Below are 25,272 nucleotides of genomic sequence, written 5' to 3'. Positions count from 1 at the left end.
AAAATATTCACAGGATTACACAAAGTTAACATGGATTTATGAAAGGGAAATCATGTTTGACCAACCTACTGGAGTTTTTTTTAAAATGTTTTTTGGAAACGTAACTAGTAGAATAGGTAAGGATGCAGCATGGGATGTGGTATACTTGGATTTTCAGAAATCTTTCGGTGAAGTCCCACAAAAGAGCAAAATTAAAGTACGTGAGGGTAATATACGGGCATGGATTGAGAATTAGTGAGCAGACAAAAAACAGAGTGTGGGAATAAATGGGTATTTTTTGAATTGGCAGGCAATGATGATTGGGGTCCCATAGGAATCAGTGCTTGAGAACATAAGAACATAAGAAATAGGAGCAGGAGTAGGCCAACTAGCCCTTCGAGCCTGCCCCGCCATTCAATAAGATCATGGATGATCTGTCTTGGCTCAGTTCCACATTCCCGCCCTCTCCCCATAACCCTTAATCCCCTCTCTTATCAAAAACCCATCAACCGGCGTCTTAAAAATATTTAGCGAGGCAGCCTCCACCACTTCAATGGGCAGAGAATTCCAGAGATTCACCACCCTTTGAGTGAAGAAGTTCCTCCTCAACTCCATTCTAAACCACGCCCCCCCCCCCCGCTTTACCTTGAGGCTGTGCCCCCTAGTCCTACTATCCTTTCTGAGCGGGAAGAGTCTCTCCACCTCTATCCTATCCATCCCATTCATCATCTTATACGTCTCAATGAGATCTCCCCTCATTCTTCTAAACTCTAACGAGTACAAGCCTAATTTATTCAGCCTCTCCTCATAGCTCAACCCCCTCAACTCCGGCATCAGCCTAGTAAACCTCCTCTGCACTCCCTCCAAGGCCAAAATATCCTTGTGTAAGTACGGCGCCCAAAACTGCACACAGTACTCCAGCTGCGGCCTCACCAATGCCCTATACAGCCGCAGCAAGACCTCCCTACTTTTATATTCAATCCCCCTCGCGGTGAAGGCCAGCATCCCATTCGCCTTCCTGACCACCTGCTGCACCTGCAAGCTGGGTTTTTGCGACTCATGCACAAGGACCCCGAGGTCCCTCTGCACCGTCGCCTGCTGCAGTTTTTCTCCACGTAAGTAATAATCCTTCCTACCATTATTCCTACCAAAGTGGACCACCTCGCACTTGCCAACATTAAATTCCATTTGCCATTTCCTGGCCCATTCGCCCAGCCTATCTAGATCCTTCTGTAGACTCTCAGCTCTTGAGCCCCAGCTATTTACAATGCACATCAATGGTTTGGATGAGGGAACCAAAAGTAATGGAACGATAGACTAGAACCAAAGAATCCCTATAATGCAGAGAGAGACCATTTGGCCCGTCAAGTCTGCTCTGATTCTCTGACATGTCATCTTGCCTAGGCCAACTGTCACATAACCAGTTCCAATTAAATAAATTTGCACACTCAGTTAATTTGTTTGCTTTATCATTTCTAAGCCTTGCCTCCTGTCCCCATTAGAGCAAACTTGGTTTCTAAGATTGTTAGTATTTAGACTTTCTTTGTTTGAATCATTTCATTGCACATACATATTTCCAAGTACTCTAAATAGGTACATTTGATTTAGTTGGAATAAGATCTTGAAGCACTGGTGCAATCAGATTTCATATGTGATAATAAAAATGACCTAAAATTATCTAACTGTTCCAATAAAGTTAATTGCATCCACAAAATACTACAGTGCAGAAGAGGCCCTTCGGTTCATCGAGTCTGCACTGACACATGAAAGAACCTGACCTGCTCACCTAATCCCACTTGCCAGCACTTGCCCCATAGCCTTGAATGTTATAGCATGCCAAGTACTCATTCAGGTACTTTTTAAAGTATGTGAGGCATCCTACCTCCACCATCCTCCAAGGAAGTGCATTCCAGACTTTCACCATCTTCTGAGTAAAAAAGCTTTTCCTCATATCCCCCCTAAACTTCCCACCCCTCACCCTTAACTTGTGTCACCTTGCAATGAAGGGGAACAGCTGCTCCCTATCTACCCTGTCCATGCCTCTCAATCTTGAGCACTCAATCAGGTCACCCTCAGTCTTCTCTGCTCCAGAGAAAACAACACAAGCCTATCCAACCTCTGTTTATGACTTAAATGTTGCATCCCAGGCAACATCCTGGTGACTCTCCTCTTCACCCCCTTCAGTATTTTCACGTCCTTCCTATAATGTGACGGCCATAACTGCACATACTACTCCAGCTGTGGCCTCACCAAAGTTCCATACCACGCCATCATGACCTCTCTGCTTTTGTAATCTATACCCCGATTGATAAAGATGAGAGTGCCATATGACTTTTTCACCACCTATTAACCTGCCTTTCCCCCTTCAGAGATCTATGGACAAACATGCCAAGGTCCCTGTGTTCTTCAGAACTTCCCAGTGTCAGATCTTTCATAGTATACTTCCTTGTCAAATTATTCCTTCCAAAGTGCATCACCTCACACTTTTCAGGGTTAGATTTCATCTGCCACTTATCTGCTCATTTGACAGTCTTGTCTATACCTTCTTGTAACCCAAGACACTCAACCTCACTGTTAACCACCCAGCCAGTCTTTGTGTTATTGGCAAACTTACTGATTCTACCCGTCACATAGTCATCTATGTTATTTATATAAATGGTGAACAAAAGTGGGCCCAGCATACCCAGCTTCCAGCCACTAAAGCCGCTGTCTATCACCATCCTCTGTTTCCTACCGCTAAGCCAATTATGAATCTACCTTGTCAGGTCACCCTGCATCCCATGTCCACTAGCCTTCTTAATAAGTTTCCCATGTGAGAGATTCCATCTCGGCTTCTGGTGAATGTAGACTCAATTAATCTAGTCTCTGAAATGGTGACCATGAAACTATCATTGATTGACATAAAGATTCACCTGATTTACTAATGTCCTTTAGGGAAGATAATCTGTCAATTAGACATGATGTGGAGATGTCTGCATTGGGCTGGGTTAGGCACTGTAAGAAGTCTCACAACACCAGGTTAAAGTCCAACAGGTTTATTTGGTAACATGAGGTTTTGGAGCGCTGCTCCTTTATCAGGTGAAGGAGCTCTGAAAGCTCGTGATATCAAATAAACCTGTTGGACTTTACCCTGGTGTTGAGAGACTTCTTATCATGAGATGGTCTAGCCTGCATGTGACTCCAGATCCATAGTAACGTGGCTGACTTGTAACTGGCCTCTGAAATAGCTGAGCAAGTCACTCGGCTCAAAGACAATTAGAAATGGGCAACAAATGCTGGCTTTACCAGCAAAATTCACATCCGAAAGAATTAATTTAAAAAAAACCATGTCACCTTGGATGATCACTGAGGAGTCAGATACCTCAGTTTAAGATTTCATCCGAGAAACACCATTTTTCATCTAATGTATCTTCTCAAGTGTCAGATTGGCTGATCTCAGCTGTGGTGATAATAAGGATCCTACATTTATTTTCCAATGAATTGGATAGGGGAAAGGCAAAGAATAACCAGAGTTCTAATTGGTACTCAGTGACCCCTGATGGAAGTGCACAGGCGTAGATGTCAATTTACGTCAGAACAGGTTTTCACCATTACAGACCCAGAAATTGAATATAATTGTATTGTACTTGTTCTGCTATATATCATTTTGCACATTCACAACACAGTAAGTAAATCCATTCACACATCATTACATGTTCAGCATCCACTATCACATAAAATATTTGTCTCCCTGAAATTCCTTACCTTCATTCCAAATGTGAATATCGTGATGAAAATTTTAAACACTAGTGCAAGAGCCAGCTGCCACATTGCCATGTAAACACCTTTCCCTGCTGCACGGTCTGGCAAGTCATCGATTGTTTTGGTGCTGTTGACATCATTAATGTAGTCACAGAGTTGTGATGAGTCCAGAAGTCCACAGTCATTGAACAACTCTGAAATGAGCCCACTGGTACTCATCTTAGTATAGTCATTAGGGAAAGCTATAATACCTGTGATGGCTGTCACAACAAGGACCTCAAGAACTGGGTACTTTCCTAGCTTGGTGGTCTTGCGTCTTCTGCACCAGGCAATGTTGGCACGAATAAAAAACGCTCCCCATAGTCCTCCGAAGATTCCCAAAAGTATGAAAGGAACCAATTCCAATAAATGCCAAGGGCTGTGGAATTCTACGTAGAATAGCACGAGGCGGCTATTCCCAAATGGATTAATAGATCGGAGTGTGAAAGCTGCAACCAATGCAGCAAAAAACGATCGCCACAAAGTCTTCAGAGGGAAGTAATAACTAACCTGGAGACCAAAGAAAAGTCAAAGAGGAGATTGTAAATTAGTCCTTTGAAACATACTGGTATATCCTGTAACAAACACTTCCAATTTAAATTACACAACTATCAATGTCAATTCCACCAGGATGTTCCTTGATATCAGGCAATTATTTGCCTCAGCCAACAGTAGGAAAGGTAGATAAAGCCAAGAACCATTGGATTCAAATCTTGTCCGAAAAGGAAGGTTAACTGCCTCTTACAGCACGATGTTGGCTCACTTACTTTATTAGGTTGTTTCTGATGTCAAGTTAGTACAATTTGTACTCCTCCAGATTGGGCTCATTTATTCATTCTCTTGAGGACAATCACTGTTAAAATTTCCCCCACCCCCTTCCAATGTGGGCTCTCAGTTCTCTAGTGTCAGAGCCAACTATCCATCAAAACTTCTGTTCAGATCGACGAGATTGGACAATCCTGCCATGAAGAGCTGAAAAAGTCTGGCCAATGCCTTTGAATATGATCCCTACAGCTTTCAACAAATCTGTTTCAGTGTTAGAACACTCACAGAGCCCTGTGCAATACTGAAGGATTCTGGAATGCTGAAACAAGGAATATATTCACAAAATATTTTACAAAAATCCATGTTGAATTGATTTGCAATTGTCTTTGGCAGATTGCATTCAATACTCCAAAAATGAAAAATTTTACCTTGTACAAACATCAAAAAGTGGTTAAAATAAATGCCTTCAAATAAATAGTCTGGCAAAAAGAAACATGGAAATCAATGGATTGGATCAAAACCAGACACAGATTTAGAGAAAATAAAACAGATGCCAAAATGATTAGATTGTCTGGACAAGCTTTTCTACAACGCTCTCAGGAATTATCAATGCAATGTTCAAAGGTAATCTTACTGAATTTTGCCCATCATCCAAGTACAAACTTGTGCTGCTACCTGGTCCCTGCAGGTTCTCTTTGCAATTAAAAAGGTTCTTGTGGTGTGAAGTAGTACAACGGGATACTTGAGCTTGACCAAGTGTCTGGCATAAGATTTTAAAGCGCTTGCAGTAAAAAGAATCGCTAGATTTGGTGTAATAAGGAATGTGACCTCATAGTCAGGCTAACATAGTAAGAAGTCTCACAACACCAGGTTATTTGATAGCACAAGCTTTCAAAGCTCTGCCCCTTCATCAGGTGAGTGAGGAGCTGTGCTCACAAACAGGCTGTATATAGATACAGACTCAATTTACAAGATAACGGTTGGAATGCAAGTCTCTACAGGTAATCAAGTCTTAAAGGCACAGGCAATATGAGTGGAGAGGGGGTTAAGCACAGGTTAAAGAGGTGTGTATTGTCTCCAGCCAGGACAATTAGTGAGATTTTGCAAGTCCAGGCAAGTTGTGCCCATGACTGCTGAAGTGTTCCCCGACAGGAAGAGAACACTCCTGCTTGATGATTGTCGAGCAGTGTTCATTCATCCATTGACGTAGCATCTGCATGGTCTCACCAATGTACCTTGACTCAGTAAATCCTTTCCTGCAGCTTATCAGGTAGACAACGTTGGCCGAGTCACAAGAACATGCACCGTATACCTGGTGGATGGTGTTCACAGTGTTCAAAGATAACCTTATTGAATTTCATTATCATCTCACGCGAGAACACCATCCACCAGGTAATGGTACATACTCTTACGACCCGGCCAACATTGTCTACCTGATTCGCTGCAGGAAAGGATGTCCCAATACGTGGTACACTGGCAAGACTATGCAGATGCTCCGACAATGGATGAATGAACACACCGCTCGACAATCACCAGGCAGGAGTGTTCTCTTCTTGTCGGAGAACACTTCAGCAGTCATGGGCATTCAGCTTCTGATCTTCAGGTAAGCTTTCTCCAAGGCTGCCTTCATGACACACGACAACACAGAATTGCTGAGCAAAAACTGATAGCCAAGTTTCGCACAAGAGGATGGCCTCAACAGGGATCTTGGGTTCATGTCACACTATCTGTAACCCCCACCACTTGCTCGGACTTGCAAAATCTCACTAACTGTCCTAGCTGGATACAATACACATCTCTTTCACCTGTGCTTAACCCTCTCTCCAATCACATTGTCTGTACCTTTAAGACTTGATTACCTGTAAAGACTTGCATTCCAACCATTATCTTGTAAATTGAGTCTGTATCTACGTATGCTCTGTTTGTTAACACAGCTCCTCACTCACCTGATGAAGGGGCAGCACTCCGAAAGCTTGTGCTACCAAATAAACCTGTTGGACCTCAACTTGGTGTTGTGAAACTTCTTACTGTGCCTACCCCAGTCCAATGCCAGCATCTCCATGTCAGGCTAAGATAAGTAGACAATTGGACAATTGTCATACAATGCCAGCAGTTTTCTGAATAAACTGCTGGAGTTGTATGTTTTAAAGATCAGGTCATTCTGTGACTTCATTTGTGATTGCGGATGTACAGAGCTAGATGTGTGAGATAAGAACAGTGTGAACCGATGATGAACGAATGACAATGAACTAACGTGAGGAGGTACAATTATATTTGTAGAAGCTGTGTAACTTTGAGTAGCCTCTTAGAGCAACCCGAGGGTGCTATTTTTCGCATACATACTTTTATTGAATAAACTGCTGCTTGATTCACCTACACCTGACTCTGTGTTGAGTATATTTAGATATTCCACAACATGGTCAAAATGTGAAAATTATGACAAAATCCTACCTCTTCAAGACTAAATAAAACTCCTCCAATGGGCGCACCAAAAGCTACAGAGACACCTGCTGCTGCAGCTGCAGATAGTACCTAGAAAACAAAGTCAATGAAGAATACACAATGCAGAGTTTGACAAACAAAGGTGAACTCATGCCCCTCATTAGTTCATGTCTCATGGAATCGAAATACACTTAACAATAGCTTAAGTGCTGCTTTACGGACAATGGTCTGAGGCACTGCTACATTCTGTAATTATAATGAGGGTGGAAGAGGGAGAATCAACATACAAAAGGGTTAAAAATTCAATGTATGTATTACTTTCATACATCCGCTTTCTGCAAGAACGAATGGAAAGTCCACACCCAAATTTCCAAGCGTGCATTATATCTTGGTTATGTTTGGCTACAGTGAAGGAACGTCAAGTATCAAACATGTGTTTCTAAACTCTTGAGTTTACTTCCAGCTGTTGTGTAAACTGACTTCCAAAATAAGTTCCACAAAGTACAATGTAAAAGATCTGCTGGCAAAGTTAAAGGAGACAATACACATCTCTGTAACCTGTGATCAGTGCTCCTTCCACTCACATTGTCAGCCACTTCAGGTCTTGAACAGCAGGTTAGGTGTAAGAATTCGCACTGTAATCAGTAATCTCTAAACTGTCTGTGCTTTATATGCTCTGTCTGAGGCCAGAACTCTCCATTCACCTGGCGAAGAGGGAAACCTCGAAAGCTTGTGAGTCTATTATCAAATAAATCGGTTGGACTAAAACCTGGTGTTGTCAGACTTTTTACTGTGTTTACGCCAGTCCAACGCCAGCATACCCACATCAAAGTTAAAGCCCAGAGGTTTAAAGGGGCAGTGGAAGCATGGATATGAAATTGTTTGCAAGGCAGAAAGCAGGGAGAAGCAGTGAACAGCTGTTTTTCAAACTGAAGAGTGATGTCCTCCAGGGTTCAGTATTAGGGCATGGTTTTTTGGCATCTATCAATGACCTATCTTGGATAAGGAGTGCATAATTCCAAAGTTTGCTAAAAGCTTGAAAATGTAATAAATACTGAGGTGGACAGATTGTGGAGGACACAGATGTGAAATGGGCTGGATTTTCCCCACAGATGTGGGAACCATGAGTTGGAACTGTTCTCAGGTCTTGAAATCAGATTAAAATCATGGGTTTGAATGAGATGAGCCCTTAACTGGCATGGAAACAGATTCCCTGTTCAATTAAGGGCATTGGACTGATTCTTGAAGTTGGAAGGTCAAGAGAGATCTTCCATCTCCAGGAAAATGCCCAGCTGCAAGTTAAGTAACTAGGAAGGCATTTTAACAAGAAGGTGCTCCCTCAGCCACTTTTAAAAAACTTTTAATTAAAAATTGTAAAAAAAAAGCCAGGCCATGACTGGAGTTTGGGGTAGGGCAGTTGGTGGATGCTCTGGCCGGGTTAGTGTTTGGCTATACTCCTACCCAGGCAGAAAGGGAGTACCTTTAGGACAGCCTGGAGCACCCATTCCAGGGAGTTAATCTGCCCCTTGTCACATTGGGACATGTTCTCAAATAGGGCTTTTAATAAGCCCAATTCCTGCAGATGGGAGATGCGAGGGTAATTGGGGGGGGGGGGGGGGGAGATTATTTTCAGGCCTCCAAATGGCATGGAGTCAGGAAGGCTGCATGCCAACTAGTTTTGAAATTTAAGATCCCCATCTGTTTCCATTCCCAGTGCTGATGGGGCCCAAAAATTCAACCATGAGGCAATGCATTTTGGTTTAACTAAATAATACAATTGTAACAGGGGTACAAGAATAGGGGACCAAGGGTTCACGTGAATAAATCTGAAGGTGGCAGGGCAAACTGACAAAGGTGTTCTAAAAGTATGTGTGATCCTGGCCTTTATAAATTGAGACATACAGTACAAAAGCAAAGTTAATTGTTATAAATCTCTGGTTAGACTCAGTGAGAATGCTGTGTTCAATTCTGGGCAATACATTTTAAGGAATGTCAAGACTTAGGACAGCATGCAAGACAGACTTATTTGAGCATAAGGGATAAGTGGGCATGTGGCGGGCGGGAGAGTGGGATTTAGTTATCTAAAGAGACTAGAGAAACTAGGTTTGTTCTCCTTAAAGCAAAGGAAATCAATACAAATATAAAGTTTCAAAATTGTGAGGCACTTTGATAGGGAAGATTGGGAGAAACTAGCAGAAGGGTCAGTAACCGGAGCACATAAATTAAAAATAATCAGCAAAAAAGTCATGAAAGTGATGGGGAGAATTTTAATTTATGCAGTGAGGTATAAAGATCTGAAATGTGTTGTCTGAAAAAATAAAGAATGGTTAAAGCAGATTCAATAACACCTTGCATAAGGAAATTTGTTCACTATTTAAATAGAAAAACACTGCCAGGCTATTGGGAGAGAACATGGGAATTAGATTAATTGTTGGTTCTGTCTGTCTGATTCTATTAGTCCTAAATTCATAAATTTAATGCATCATCCAATAAATGAGCTATTTTCTATTTTACATATTGCGTGTCTGTATACTGTAGTATATTACTCGCCAATTGCAAGACAGCTACTACACAATGGTAAATGATAAGGTGTGTCCCTTTTGAGGATCACACAGCTTTGTCCTGAATCTGAGCATACAAAGCGAAGGGATTTTCCTTCCACTGGCACTTTTTTGGGTTTTCACCTTCATTATACGCCACGCAATTGAATGGAATATTGAACAAGTCAGCACTTCATCCACATTTCTCAAACTGACCCAGTTCAGAGTGGTATTTTTCTTAGATTAATTACAGATATTGAAAATTTTGTTTAGATGTTCAAGGGAGCCCTCAGGGAATCAGTAAGAAATAAAAAGCTTTGAAAAACTAATCAGTTAACTTCAATGCAGACAAAGTATTCCAGTGCCTTATTCTAAAGTCCTTTGGTAACTGTATTGTCTAATATAAATTCATAAATAAGTCATACATGATACTCCACATCTGGACACAATCTGGTCTAATTTCTCCATCATTGTCTCTCTCCTGCCCTCAAGAATAAGGATTATATTAACTTCTGCCAAGTTCAATCCTACATACACTTTTCATCAGTGTTAGTTCCCATGGAGCTCAATTATCATTCTTTTTACATGCTCTTTGAGCCACATTCATAACTCTTCCTCTGTGCACAAAATAGGGCAGTGGTGTTATGTAGCACTTACTCCATTGTTGTTATGCTCCCTTCCAATCTATTATTGTATTTCTTTTTGCTATTTCTGTGCCTGAAATATTTTTAGTACATTTGTGCTCATTAAGGCGAGTGATATTAATAGTGGCAGATTGATTATATTTATTTTTCTCAACAAGCAGCAGCATCACGCATTCCTTGGTCTAGTACAGCAAAAGCAAGAAAATCCTTTTGACTCCATGACAACAGTGTGTCTGAATTATTTCCTTTCTAGTCTAACTTCAAAATAAGTACCCCCCCCACCCCGCCCCCCAAACACAAATTATCCTTGTGGCTTGAATGAAAATACCAATTTATTGCTCAATATTTGCCAGTTCTATACTGGGGCCAAACCCACATTGAACAGCCAAATTCAGCATGACTGTTAACACTTAATGTACCAAAAGGTCCAAGGAAATGACTATCTGCCTGAGTGGAGCAGATTTGCAAGTTTGCAACATGAATTCAGAAACATGCCCCCCCCCCCCCACCTCCGATCCCCAATACATCGCCCCTCACCAGCTAATATTACACTAATAATTACTCAAGTATCAGGAGTCATTATTGCATAATAGCGCATACCTTTTAACACAATTTTTGATGAAAGTAACACAAATTTGCCAACCGGTCTTCACTCTTTTCCAGTGGTTTTTTTGGCCAGAAAGAGCCACAAGTATGGATATAAACTTGCCTCTAGTCTGTTAACATGCCTTTATAATCTCCCGAATTTACTTTTCAAACACTCAACTGTCTTTCCTCTATTCTCCAAATTCTTCAGCTGAATCAAAACTATGTTGTCCATACCCTACCCAGCAGCACCTCCCATGCAGGCACTACTCGTTATTAAATTACATTGGTTCCCAGTCCCCCAATGTAGAATTCTCATCTTCAACTTCAAAACTCTTCTCTCATTAAATCTGCTTCAGCCCTACTATTTCCTTTGAACTTTACTTTCCTCTGTGGCTTGTTTTTTTGAGCATTTTTCTCTATCTCTGCCACACCATTAGCAGCTCAGTGTTAAGCTGCCGGGGTTGAATGCTCCAACTTGGTGCAATTGTTCCAAATTACACTTCCATATCCACTTACCTCTCTCCTTTTGGCTTCATTTTTCCTGTATTTTGTACACAGATGACAAACAATATTGCCACAGCAGCAGGCCACATGTACTAGAGGGCCTTCTTTTCCAAGACTGAGGCCTGAAGACACAGCCAAAACCAGGGTGACGGTCTTAATGATCAGCGTCCACTTTCCTAGATAGCCCCTAATGATAAAACCACTTAATATGGTTTTAATCTGAAAGTAAATGACAGAATAATTGTAAACATCTTTAAGTACTTAAAATTCAAAAACAAGTGAAAATTATTTTAAGGACACAATCTGTCTGCAGTGCAACCTCATCAGTGTAACTAAATTAAAGATTCACAATTCAACTGAATTGGGAGATAATGGGTTGGACTTTGAGACCTTTAACCTAGTACAAATGGCTCAGTGGCACCCCAAAATTGTTTGAAATGACTAACTGCCCTGCTCCAATTTGGCTGTCCTTCTTGACCCTAAGGTCTACCATTCAGCGGCTGAATTGTCCATTCGAGTCGGTCTGTAGTATTTTAATATGCAAAGTGAAGTCCTATAATACATAGGAGACTAATTGGCATTTTAGGATAATACTCACCGGGTCAATGCTGCACACACTATTTCCATTGTCTGGGCATATTCTAATATAGAAGCCTGGACCTCAAAATGGATCAGGCCTCTTTGGGACTACTAAACAACCAGTGGTTGCATAGTGTTGGCTGTCACCTCCTCAAATAACACATGGAAAGAAACTCTTCTGGTTAGTAAGGTTACCTATAGTCAATCACAAAAGGAGTTTCTAAATCTGGTTCAAAAAAAAAGTCAGTGTCCAACTTCAACTTTAACATTTTGCAAGTGACCTGTGGTAATATAATCAGTTTTAAGGCCGATTAAATTGAATATCCTAAATTATAAAATCAAACAGAATCAATCACAGACTTGACTAAGGTCAAATATATAAAGACACAGAAACATGTCTGGCCTGTTCCATCAATCACCCTTCAAAGATCTTGCACTCTACTGAGACCCAGCAGGAGATCACTGCACCCCTTTGAAATGCATCGGCCTATTGTTAGAAGCCTAGATCAGGTCAGACTTTGTCACCTAGAGTTCCTAGATACATGTAACCTGTTGCCAGATAAGGTAAGCAACAACATGGAGATGGACACCTGTGTCCTGTCAGGCAGACATCAAGAAACCCACTGGGTATTGGAACCCCAGGCCTCAGTGGCGAGAAGCCAGAAAAGTTTCTGAAAAGACGGGGAAGAAGGGGATAAAGATACACATCTCAGGCACACCAGCAGCGAAGACTGGATGAGGGAGGTGACCTTGACCATCCGGAAAACCGACCAGAGAAGGGAGGAAGGAAGAAGCTGCCATCGAGACTCACCTTCATGACGACGGACCAGAAAGCCTCAGAGAATCGGGCCTGCAGTTTAACCAATGGGAAGTATACTTGAATCTGGGGTGTCCTCTTGTTTTATGTGGGTAACTTAAGGTTAATAGTATTATTATTAATAAACTTACTGAACCTTTACTTGTGTTTGTCCTTTGTCCTTCTTACAAATAAGGGCACCAGGGTAAAACTTTTGAGTAAGCAAACTGGTCGAAAGTATCTGAGAATTAACAGGTACAACAGACCATGGAGGTCTTCAGGTTTTAAAACATCAGATGTCAGTAGTAACATCAGGTACAAGTAATACAGGTTTTTTAAAAGTAGAAACTCAACATGAAAACTTACTCGGCAGCAAAAGCAAGAAAGACTGTATTGGAAACCTGTTATCAGTATCCTTCAACTCTTTTCAGTGTCAATACAAGCAAATGATCCTATATCCTAGGGTTCTCTTGGACTTATGCAAGTCCAAAGTTATATCCAACGACAAATATATAATTGCAAAGTCTGACAGTTAAGAATATAAGGGCCAATAAACCTTTAGGAAAGGCTACCAAGAAGCAGTGGGAAGGCTGGATAGCATAGCGTCTTAATATCCCACAGCAAATGACAGTCATTGTTAAAACATTTGAGTGGGTGGCCAGTGTTTGGGAGGTTATAGCCTGAGCAACCTCACAGAGAATGCAGTCCTACAAAAGGATCACCAGAAGCAGCTAAATTAAACTCTGATTTTTGGAGATTATTTTGGAAAGATCGGAGGCATCTGCTGAGGAGTATTTTTGCTTTGGTCATCATTACTAAAATTCTATCCATTGTTGTTTATTGAATTTTTCAGTTTGAAAGGTTGAGATGTCTGAGGCCCTGTACGTTGTTTTCAGCTGGCTAATACATAGGCTTGAGTCAGCAGACACATTATGTTGTACCTCACAAATGGATATACATTATGCAGTCCACGTGCATGTAGCCCGATCTTGAAGAAACCCTTTAAAGGACAATCACTGACATCAGGTTTAATGCACCAAAACACACCCAGAGAAGAAATGTTGCTGGGAACTGATCACTATATTTGCTGCTGGCATTACTCAAACTGTAACTAGAAGCTGTATATAAATCACATCTACTTTAGGTTTGGCTGCATCTGAACTTAACCTAAGCTTGCTCATTAGTTATTAACTCCCATTACTGGCCTATATCGTTCTTCCTCTAATGCTAGGCAAATTGACTTTTTTTAAACTATTTATATACGTTGGTCATACATGTGCCAGTGTTTGTGTTTACAATAAGTAACTGCACCTGTACCATTTTTGCATCTGACACATCAGATCCTCAGCTAGGACAGGGACATCACCTAAATACTGTACTACACAACTACTGTCATACTGTCTTTCTCTTGCAGAACAAGATGGAACATAATTGAAGGGACTAGAGCAGAGGTGGCAGGGGATAAGGATGCCTGTATCTCCTAAATCAACAGAGATGAATCTCTGCTTCCTGATGTCCTGATGCAAGGGGCCAGGACCATCCGGCTTATCGAGACATATTCCTACTTTATTCCCATTCTCTCCTTCCAAAGCCAACAAAGAGAGATAGAGGGCACAGCTACACAACACTGATGAAGAGGACAGGTTACTTGTTTTGACACTTGTAGCCACCAACTCAGACAATGGCATAGAGTTGGGACCAGCGTATGGCTGAGTGAGCTGCAAGACAAAGGATATTTCAGAGAGTAGGGCCAGAAGAAATGTTCCTAAACAGAAGGATGAATAAATGGAATGGGCAAAGTGTGGCTTGCCGAGAAAGCCAGGCAGCTTCACTGCTTAAGCAAAAATCTGGTTTTAAATCTGTTCTGCAGGGGGCACGGATGAGGTGATATGTACAACAAGCTCAATTGTCTTGTAAACTGGAGATGCTGGCTGCATTGGCTGACCAGTCAGACAGTCTGCTGGCAAAGTCGAGATGCATGGAAGAATCCAACTCCGAGAGCATGGCATGGAGGTTGCCCACTTTTCAGCCTTTGCCCCATCTCCATCTGGCATCACCAGAACTTCCTTGTCCAATTTTGGTATCCCCGTATCACAGCTTTCCATATGCTTCAGTGCATGTCAGTAATGCTGCTGCATGCTACGTCAATGATGCCTGTCATCAGGGGATCGAAGATAAGCTTAGTGTTGCTTTGAGAATGAATTTCATAGCTATGGGATAAGTATTTTGGGATAAGCATCTTCTTATACCCAAGTTTCAACTGTTGTATGAAATACCTCACATTTCCTGAAATTTTTTCTTTTCATAATTAATCAAATAAAGCTGAACACAAGAAACACTTGCCAATTTATATCTGTGGTTAAGAATACAGAATCACTAGAGGGCGACAAACTACAGAATAATTCTAAATAAGTTTACTAGTTGCAACCTTGTACCCACTGCAGAAGAAATGATATCTTCCCCAAAAATAAACTTTTCAGCCTTACCTCTGGAATTCCAGATCCACAAGCATAAGGTGCGAATACTCGTACCAAAGACACAGCCAGGAAAGCAAAAGCCAGGGCCCAGCTAACATATATGAAATAATTCAATATGTATGCACCAGCTCCCTAGAACAGTCAGCACAACATAAATATTAGAATATATTTCACACATGTTTGAGATAGGTCATCACGAGTAAAGAATAATTATTAATGATTCAATTCAAACAGAACATGTGGGTAAATACGTATTTCCAGAACATGTTCGTTAAATGAACATATAATAATAGCTAATCATTCTATTTGATGTACTACATACAAGGATTTTAAGTAGACAACCTAAGCACTCTGCATTCACATTCACTGGCTTAATTTAAAACTTTATGCTGTTACCAAAAAGATTGCCTTAAGTCAATGCAAGAAATACACTTTTGAAACATATTTGGTTATTGAAATCCAATAAACACAAATCATAACATTAAATGGTCAAGCAGATTCATTAAGGCTGTGTGGTCTCTTCTTGGTCAAGGCAGTGATTATTTTACTAAACTCCCAAAATAAATCACCCAGGCTACAATTACAAAACTGCATGTTGTAATTCATCTATTTTAAACAGAAGTGTTATTTTCAGTCTCTGATGCTTCCCATCTTGAAAATAAGTTATATTTGTTGATCATAGTCACCAGAGCCTAATAAACATTTAAATATTTTGAGGAAGAGCCTCAGCCATATTCAGAGTCAGGGGAGTGTTTTGGTGCAGAAGACAACCATTTGGCCCATCATGTCTGCATTAATTCTCCAGATGATTATGATTTGAGTGTCATTCTCCTCATTTTCTCCACAACCCCGCATATTGTTTCTAGTCAGATAATCACCTAATGCCCTCGAGTACTTCATCAGAACATGCCTCCACCACACTTACAGTTAGTGCATTCCAGGCCCCAACCACTCAGGGTTTCTTACTGCATTGCTTCTTTTGCAAATCACTTTAAATCTGTGTCCCCTTATTCTCGATCATTTCGCAAATGGGAACAATTCCTGCCTATCCAGTCTGTTTAGGTCCCTCATGATTTTGAATTTCTCTATCAAATCTCCTCTTTGCTTTCTTCTCTCCAAGAAGTAGTTACTCAGTTACCCAGCTGCTCCAATCTATCCCCATAACTGAAATCTCTCATCCCTGGAACAATTCTTCTGACAACACCAGGTTTCAGTCCAACCGATTTATTTGATAGTACACTCACTAGCTTTCGGGTTAGTCCCTTCGTCAGGTGAATGGAGAGTTCTGGCCTCAGACAGGGCATATAAAGCACAGACAGTTTGCAGATTACTGATTAGAATGCGTATCTTTACACCTAACCTGCTGTTCAAGTCTTAAAGTGGCCGACAATGTGAGTGGAAGGAGCACTGATCACAGGTTAAAGAGACGTGTATTGTCTCCAGACAGTACAGTGAGTGAGGTTTTGCAAACCCAGGCAAGTCACGGGGGGTTACAGATAGTGTGACATGAACCCAAGATCCCTGTTGAGACCGTCCTCATGTGTGCGGAACTTGGCTATCAGTCTCTGCTCAGCGACTCTGCGCTGTCGTGTGTCGTGAAGGCCACCTTGGAGAATGCTTACCCGAAGGTCAGAGGCCGAATGCCCGTGACCACTGAAGTGTTCGCCAACAGGAAGGGAACAGTCTTGCCTGGTGATTGTCGAGCGATGTTCATTCATCCGTTGTCGTGGCGTCTGCATGGTCTCCCCAATGTACCATGCTTCGGGACATCCCTTCTTGCAACGTATCAGGTAGACAACGTTGGCCAAGTTGCAAGAGTATTTACCGTGTACCTGGTGGATGGTATTCTCCCGTGTGATGATGTCATCCGTGTCGATGATCCGGCATGTCTTGCAGAGGTTGCTGTGGCAGGGTTGTGTGGTATTGTGGTCACTGTTCTCCTGAAGGCTGGGAAGTTTACTGCGAACAATGGTCTGTTTGAGGTTGCGTGGTTGTCTGAAAGCAAGAAGTGGGGGTGGGGGAGATGGCCCTGGCGAGATGTTCGTCTTCATCAATGATAATCATCTTCTCCAGAGTCTTCAACATATCATTGATGAAGACGAACATCTCGCCAGGGCCATCCCCACACCCCCACTTCTTGCTTTCAGACAACTACGCAACCTCAAACAGGCCATTGTTCGCAGCAAACTACCCAGCCTTCAGGAGAACAGTGACCACAATACCACACAACCCTGCCACAGCAACCTCTGCAAGACATGCCGGATCATCGACACGGATGACATCATCACACGTGAGAATACCATCCACCAGGTACACGGTAAACACTCTTGCAACTCGGCCAACGTTGTCTACCTGATACGTTGCAAGAAAGGATGTCCCGAAGCATGGTACACTGGGGAGACCATGCAGACGCTACGACAACGGATGAATGAACATCGCTCGACAATCACCAGGCAAGACTGTTCCCTTCCTGTTGGCGAACACTTCAGTGGTCACGGGCATTCGGCCTCTCACCTTCGGGTAAGCATTCTCCAAGGCGGCCTTCACGACACATGACAGCGCAGAGTCGCTGAGCAGAGACTGATAGCCAAGTTCCGCACATGAGGATGGTCTCAACAGGGATCCTGGGTTCATGTCGCACTATCTGTAACCCCCCGTGACTTGCCTGGGTTTGCAAAACCTCACTTCCTGTACTGTCTGGAGACAACACACATCTCTTTAACCTGTGATCAGTGCTCCTTCCACTCACATTGTCAGCCACTTTAACACTTGAACAGCAGGTTAGGTGTAAAGATTCGCATTCTAATCAGTAATCTGTAAACAGTCTGTGCTTTATATGCTCTGTCTGAGGCCAGAACTTTCCATTCACCTGACGAAGGGACTAACCCCGAAAGCTAGTGAGCGTACTATCAAATAAATCGGTTGGACTGAAACCTGGTGTTGTCAGACTTTTTACTGTGCTTACCCCAGTCCAACGCTGGCATGTCCACATCATGACAATTCTTCTGCACTCTCTTCAATGCATTCACAATCTTCCTGTAGTGTTGAGCCTAGAACCATGCACAATATCCCACATAACGTCTAACTAGTGTCTTATATACGTTCAGCATAACCATTATGCTCTTGTGTTCTATGCTCCTATTAATAAATAAAGCCTAACATAGAACATAGAACATTACAGTGCAGAACAGGCCCTTTGGCCCACGATGTTGCGCCGACCAGTTAGAAAACAATGACCCTCTAACCTAAACCAATCCCTTTCCATCCATAAACCTATCCACGGATCTCTTAAACGCCCCCAAACTAGGCGCATTTACAACTGCAGCAGGCAGGGCATTCCAATCCCTCACCACCCTCTGGGTAAAGAACCTACCCCTGACATCCATCCTATAACTACCCCCCCTTAATTTAAAGCCATGCCCCCTCGTGCTAGCTTTCTCCATCTGAGGAAAAAGGCTATCACCGTCCACCCTATCCAAACCTCTGATCATCTTATATGTTTCAATAAGATCCCCTCTTAGCCGCCTTCTTTCTAACGAAAACAACCCCAAATCCCTCAGTCTCTCCTCATAGGACCTCCCCTCCATACCAGGCAACATCCTGGTAAACCTCCTCTGCACCCTCTCCAAAGCCTCCACATCCTTCCTATAATGTGGGGACCAGAACTGCACACAATACTCCAAGTGCGGCCGCACCAGAGTTGTGTACAGTTGCAACATGACGCTGCGACTCCTAAATTCAATCCCCCTACCAATAAACGCCAAGACACCGTATGCCTTCTTAACAACCTTATCTACTTGATTCCCAACTTTCAGGGATCTATGTACACATACACCTCGATCCCTCTGTTCATCCACACTACTCAGAGTCCTCCCGTTAGCCCTATACGCGACACATCTGTTATTCCTGCCAAAGTGAATTACCTCACACATCTCCGCATTAAACTCCATCCGCCACCTCTCGGCCCAGCTCTGCAACCTGTCCAAGTCTCCCTGCAAACTATGACACCCTTCCTCACTATCTACCACACCTCCGACTTTGGTGTCATCAGCAAATTTACTAATCCACCCAACTATACCCTCATCCAGATCATTAATAAAAATTACAAACAGCAGTGGCCCCAAAACAGATCCCTGAGGCACACCACTCGTAACTGAACTCCATGACGAATACTTACCATCAACCACCACCCTCTGTCTCCTATCTGCTAGCCAATTCCTGATCCAATTACCTAGATTACCCCCAATCCCATACATCTGCATTTTCTGCAGAAGCCTTCCATGGTGAACCTTATCAAACGCCTTACTAAAATCCATATATACCACGTCAACTGCCTTACCCCCATCCACCTCTTTGGTCACTTTCTCAAAAAACTCAATAAGGTTAGTAAGGCACAACCTACCCGCTACAAAACCATGCTGACTATCTCCAATCAATTCATTACTCTCCAAATAACTATAAATCCTATCCCTAATAATTTTTTCTAAAACCTTGCCCACAACAGAAGTAAGACTCACCGGTCTATAATTCCCAGGGAAGTCTCTGTTCCCCTTCTTAAACAATGGGACAACATTCGCTATCCTCCAATCTTCCGGCACTATACCTGAGACCAACGACGACCTGAAGATCAGAGCCAGAGGCTCTGCAATCGCCTCTCTTGCCTCCCAGAGAATCCTAGGATAAATCCCGTCCGGCCCAGGGGACTTATCTATTTTCAAACCCTCAAGAATATCCAGCACATCCCCCCTATCAACTGCAATACTGTCTAGTTTACACCCCTGTAACCCAGTGTTCCCCTCAGCTACATTTATGTCCCCTAAGATGCTATCTGCTTTATTAATCGCTCTCTCCACCTGTCCTGCCACCTTTAATAGCTTCTGCACAGGTACACTCCAGTTCCACTGCTCTTACACATTTCAGAATTGTATCCCTCATCTTTTATAGTCAGTCCATATTCTTCCAACCAAAATGCATTACCTCACATTTCTCCACATAGGTGATAGATAAAGTTCAATCTGCCAACTCCACCAATTTGTCTATGTCTATGAGAGGTGACAGCCTAGTGGTATTATCGCTAGAGTATTAATCCAGAAATTCAGCTACTGTTCTGGGGACCTGGATTCAAATCCCGCCACGGCAGATGGTGAAATTTTAATTCAATAAAAAATATCTGGAATTAAGAATCTACTGATGAAACCATTGTCGATTGTCAAAAAAAACCATTTGGTTCACTAATATCTTTTAGGGAAGGAAATCTGCTTGGCCTACATGTGACACCAGAGCCACAACAAAGTGGTTAATTCTCAACTGCTCTCAGGCAACTAGGGAATGGGCAATAAATGCTGGCCCAACCTGGGTGCCCACATCACGTGAATGAATAAATGAAAGTAAATTTGAAGTTCCACACTGTTCTCTCTACAGTTTACCATGATTCCAAATTTTGTAAGAAGTCTCACAACTTCAGTTAAAGTCCAACAGGTTTATTTGGCAGCACAAGCTTTCGGAGTCTTGCTCCTTCATCAGGTGAGCGAGGGCTTTGCTCACAAAAAGGGTATATACTGAACAAACTCAATTTACAAGATAATGATTGGAATGCGAGTCTTAACAGATAATCAAGTCTTAAAGATACAGACAATGAGTGGAGAGAGGCCCAAGCACAAGTTAAAGAGGTGTGTATTGTCTCCAGCCAGGACAGTTAGTGAGATTTTGCAAGCCCAGGCAAGATAGTGTGACATGAACCCAAGATCCCGGTTGAGGCTGTCCTCATGTGTACAGAATTTGGCTATCAGTTTCTGCTCAGCAATTATGCGTTGTTGTGTATCGTGAAGGCCGCCTTGGAGAATGCTTACCTGAAGATCAGAGGCTGAATGCTCATGACTGCTGAAGTGTTCCCCGACTGGAAGGGAATGCTCCTGCCTGGTGACTGTCCAGTGGTGTTCATTCATCCATTGTCGTAGCGTCTGCATGGTCTCCCCAGTTTACCATGCCTCGGGACATCCTTTCCTGCAGCATATCAGGTAGACAACGTTGGCTGAGTCGCAAGAGTATATACCGTGTATCTGGTGGATGGTGTTCTCACGTGAAATGATGGCATCCCTGTCGATGATCCAGCACATCTTGCAGAGTTTGCTGTGGAAGGGTTGTGTGGCGTCGTGGTCACTGTTCTCTTGAAGTTTGGGTAGTCTGCTGTGGACAATGCTCTGTTTGAGGTTGTGCGTTTGTTTGAAGGCAAGACATGGAGGTGTGGGGATGGCCTTGGCGAGATGTTCGTCTTCATCGATGATATGTTGAAGGCTCCAGAGAAGATGTTGTAGCTTCTCTGCTCCGGGGAATGACTGGATGACGAAGGGTACTCTGTCCGCGACGTACCGTTTGTCTTCTGAGGAGGTTGATGCAGTTTTTCGCTGTGGCATGTCGGAACTGCCAACCTCTTTATGCACAGTTTCGAAGAAGGCCTTTTCAGTGCACAGGACCTTCAACCGACGCTATATACTAGATACATCAATGACATTTTCTTCTTTTGGGATTCATGGCAAACAAACATTGAAACAACTATATGACGACATCAACAAGTTCCATCCCCACCATCAGATTCACTATGGGCTACTCTCTGGAATCGGTTGCATTCTTGGACACACACATCTCCATCAAAGACAATCACCTCAGCACTTCACTGTACTGCAAGTCCATGGATAACCTCACAATGCTCCACTTTAAAGAAGCCATCCCCTACGGACAAGCCCTCCGTATGTACAGGATCTGCTTAGGTGAGGAGACTCGCAACAGACACCTACAGACGCTGAAAGACGCCCTCATAAAAGTAGGATATGGCACTCGACTCATCGATTGACAATTCCGATGTACCACAGTGAAGAACTGCACAGACCTCCACAGAAGACAAACATGGAACACAGCAGGTTGAGTACCCTTCGTCATCCTGTACTTACCCGGAGCGGAGAAGCTATGACATCTTCTCTGGAGCCTTCAACATGTCATCAATGAAGACGAACATCTTGCCAAGGGCATCCCCACATCTTGCCTTCAAACAACCGCACAACCTCAAACAGATCATTGGCCACAGCAAACTACCCAGCCTTCAGAACAGTAACCACAATACCACACAACCCTGCCAAGGCAACCTCTGCAAGACACGCCAGATCATCGACACAGTTGCATCATCTCACGTGAGAACACCATCCGCCAGGTACACAGTACATACTCTTGCGACTCGGCCAACGTTGTCTACTTGATACACTGCAGGAAAGGATGTCCCGGGGCATGGCACAGTGGGGAGACCATGCAGATCTACGACAACTGATGAATGAACACCACTTGACAATCACCAGGCAGCAGCGTTCCCTTCCAGTCAGGAAACACTTCAGCAGTCATGGGCATTCAGTTTCTGATCTTTGGATAAGCGTTCTCCGAGGCGGCCTTCACGACATGCAACATCGCAGAATCGCTGAGCAGAAACTGATAGCCAAGTTCTGCACATATGAAAACAGCCTCAATAGGGACCTTGGGTTCATGCCACACTATCTATAACCTCCACGACCTGCCTAGGCTTGCAAAATCTCACCAACTGTCCTGGCTGGAAACAATACACACCTTCTTAAACTTATGCTTGGCCCTCTCTCCATTCACACTGTCTGTACCTTTAAGACTTGATTACCTGTTAAGACTCTCATTCCAACCACTATCTTGTAAATTGAATTTGTGTCGTATAAGCCTGGTTTGTGAACAGAAGTCTTCACTCACCTGATGAAGGAACAAGATTCCGAAAGCTTGTGCCGCCAAACAAATCTGTTGTTGTGAAACTTCTTACTGTGTTTACCTCAGTCCAATGCCAGCATCTCCGCATCCAAATTTTGTATCATGTACCAACTTTTAAATTGTCCTCTGTACACCAAAGTCTAGATCATTCATATAAATCAGGAAAAGCAAGGATCCTAATACAAATTGCTGGGTTTGTTGGACTGGATATATACTGCAGCAGAAAATTCTCCTGACCATAATCTAGGAACGCTTGCCAATCTCTGCCCTCACAATACCACCAAGCCAGTCTGTATTCTGGTCATTTAACTCCTCCATTATAACTACTCCGCTTGCTACTCTCAGTAATTTCCCTGCACATTTGTTCCTCTACATCCATCTGACTAGTTGGTGGTCTATAGGCCACACTGGGAAATATGATTGTACCTTTTCTGTTCCATGAAACATACAAAATTCTAACAAGGCTGGAAAAGCCAGTTGCAGGGAGAATGTTTTTCCTGGATGAGGAATCTAGAACTAGTGAACACAGTCACAGGATATAGGTTAGACCATGTAGGACCAATATGATGAAAGTCAAAGGGTAATGACCCTGTGGAATTTTCTACCACATAAGGCTGTGGAGGTCAACTCACTGAATGCATTCAAAACAGACTTTTTTTAGATTTCAATGGCACCAGTGGGTATGGGGAAAAGGCAGGAATATGGCAGTGAGATAAGGGATCAGCTATGATCATACTGAATGGCAGACCAAGATTGAAGAGCTGAATGGCCTACTCCTGCTCCTAGTTTCTATGTTTAGCTCCTGCAAAATTGATTCTGTCCTTGAACCCACTGGGGCATCCTCGTTCTCCAGCACTGTAATGCTCTCATTAATAAATTATTCTACCCTACTTTTCTTAATTTCCTACCTTGTCTAAACACCATGTACTCAGGAATATTTAGCACCCAGCCCTGCCCTTCCTTGGGCTAGGTCTCCACTATCATCAGAACCTCAATCATATCACCAGAACCTCAATTCCACATGGCAACCTGTGCCTGCAACTCAACAATTATTCACTATACTCCAGGGTTCACATACATTCAGTATAACCCTGATTTAGACATCAATACTTTTTCCCTTACTCTAATGTATCCTATTAGCTTATTACTCTGAGGTTCCCTCAGATTTCCACCCAACTAACACACTAGTTTAAACACTGCCTAAAAGCATTAGCAGATCTCTATGACTTCCCACGTACTGCAGGGTGCATATTCTGGCCTAACTAAAATTCAACATCTCCCAATCTAAGGAGCAACTTTTAGTGAATTGCTAAATTAAAGCAAAGACTAAATTTGAGATCGAAATTACCCCTTAAATCTCCCTCAAACCAAACTCCAACTTCAGCACTCTAACGCAGGCCAAAGCAGTACTCTGGTACAAACAAAAGCAGCAATGAAGATGGCCTGCTTTTAAGTTCCCTGATTCCAATGATTCTTCAGAATCATTATGTTATTTACAGAAGTATAAGCTTCAGAAATAATTAACATCAGCACAGGAATTGTTTGGTGGAACTTCAGGAAATATACGCCAAATGTTCTCATTTTCTACTCATGTTCAGCACCATAAACATCTCACATGTGTATAGAAGCCATGGTTGGGTTTTCACAGTTCTGGCTCAAAAACCATCACTCTGCGGGAGGTAAATCATCAAAAGCAAATATTCAACTAAAGACCTAGAAGGAATTCTGTGGATATTGGTTAGGGATGGTACTTTATGTAAAATTATTGGCTATTTCAAAAGCAAATACAACATGCTCAAATTTACTGGGTGGACGAAACAAATTTGGACAAGTGAAAGGTTAAGGACAGCTTTTAATCAAGAAAATAAAAGGCATCTAATTACATCTGACTGGTCGAGAAATAGTTCCGACCAAGACTTCCATTGTGGACATTTATCTCGCTGTTCAAAAGTGGTTTCACTGGACGTCCAGCAACAATGTTCATGGTTGTACCAGAATCCCACCAAACAGACTCCTTCCTTCAGATCTGTCATCCAGTGAGAAGCCATATCGATCAAACCAGCAATTGCACCTAGACAAAAGATAGCATGCATGATTACTTTAAATAGTCAGCAAGAGGACATTTGATTATTTTAGCTGTTACATCTTTACCTTCCCCCATATATTAATTAGTCTTTTGTAGGCTTAATAATGTTTTGGAAGAAAAGCATATTTGATTGTATAAAACATATTAAGATAAAATGGGCAAGATTAAAAGGAGCAGAAATAGGTCAAGTAATTGGAATTATTTAACCAAAGATATTTTCATTCCACTACAAAAAGCTATCACAAAGGCTAAGGTTTTATGGATAAGATGGTCAAACCAAGATCAAATTTAAACTAAAACAGTATGTAGCACTTAGAGC

At 42.4% G+C, this 25,272-nt stretch overlaps 1 protein-coding gene across 8 annotated transcripts in view; it reads right to left on the bottom strand.

The window, feature by feature from the left end:
- The window catches only part of clcn5b (chloride channel, voltage-sensitive 5b), a 138,612-nt gene that overhangs the window by 11,759 nt on the left and 101,581 nt on the right, over positions 1 to 25,272 (bottom strand). For all 8 annotated transcript variants that reach the window (XM_080187578.1, XM_080187576.1, XM_080187574.1 and 5 more), the window contains 5 exons: positions 24,751 to 24,938; positions 15,104 to 15,226; positions 11,255 to 11,461; positions 6,976 to 7,056; positions 3,724 to 4,269 (listed from right to left, as the gene is read on the bottom strand). In XM_080187578.1, coding sequence (XP_080043704.1) covers positions 3,724 to 4,269; positions 6,976 to 7,056; positions 11,255 to 11,461; positions 15,104 to 15,226; positions 24,751 to 24,938 — 1,145 coding nt within the window. The remainder of the gene's footprint in view (positions 1 to 3,723; positions 4,270 to 6,975; positions 7,057 to 11,254; positions 11,462 to 15,103; positions 15,227 to 24,750; positions 24,939 to 25,272) is intronic.

Source organism: Carcharhinus amblyrhynchos, chromosome 4 (assembly GCF_965287045.1).
Source record: "Carcharhinus amblyrhynchos chromosome 4, sCarAmb.v2.hapA, whole genome shotgun sequence".
NCBI lineage: Eukaryota > Metazoa > Chordata > Chondrichthyes > Carcharhiniformes > Carcharhinidae > Carcharhinus > Carcharhinus amblyrhynchos.
The sequence above is the reverse complement of the archived record's forward strand: the minus strand, read 5'-3'. Positions and strand labels throughout refer to the sequence as shown.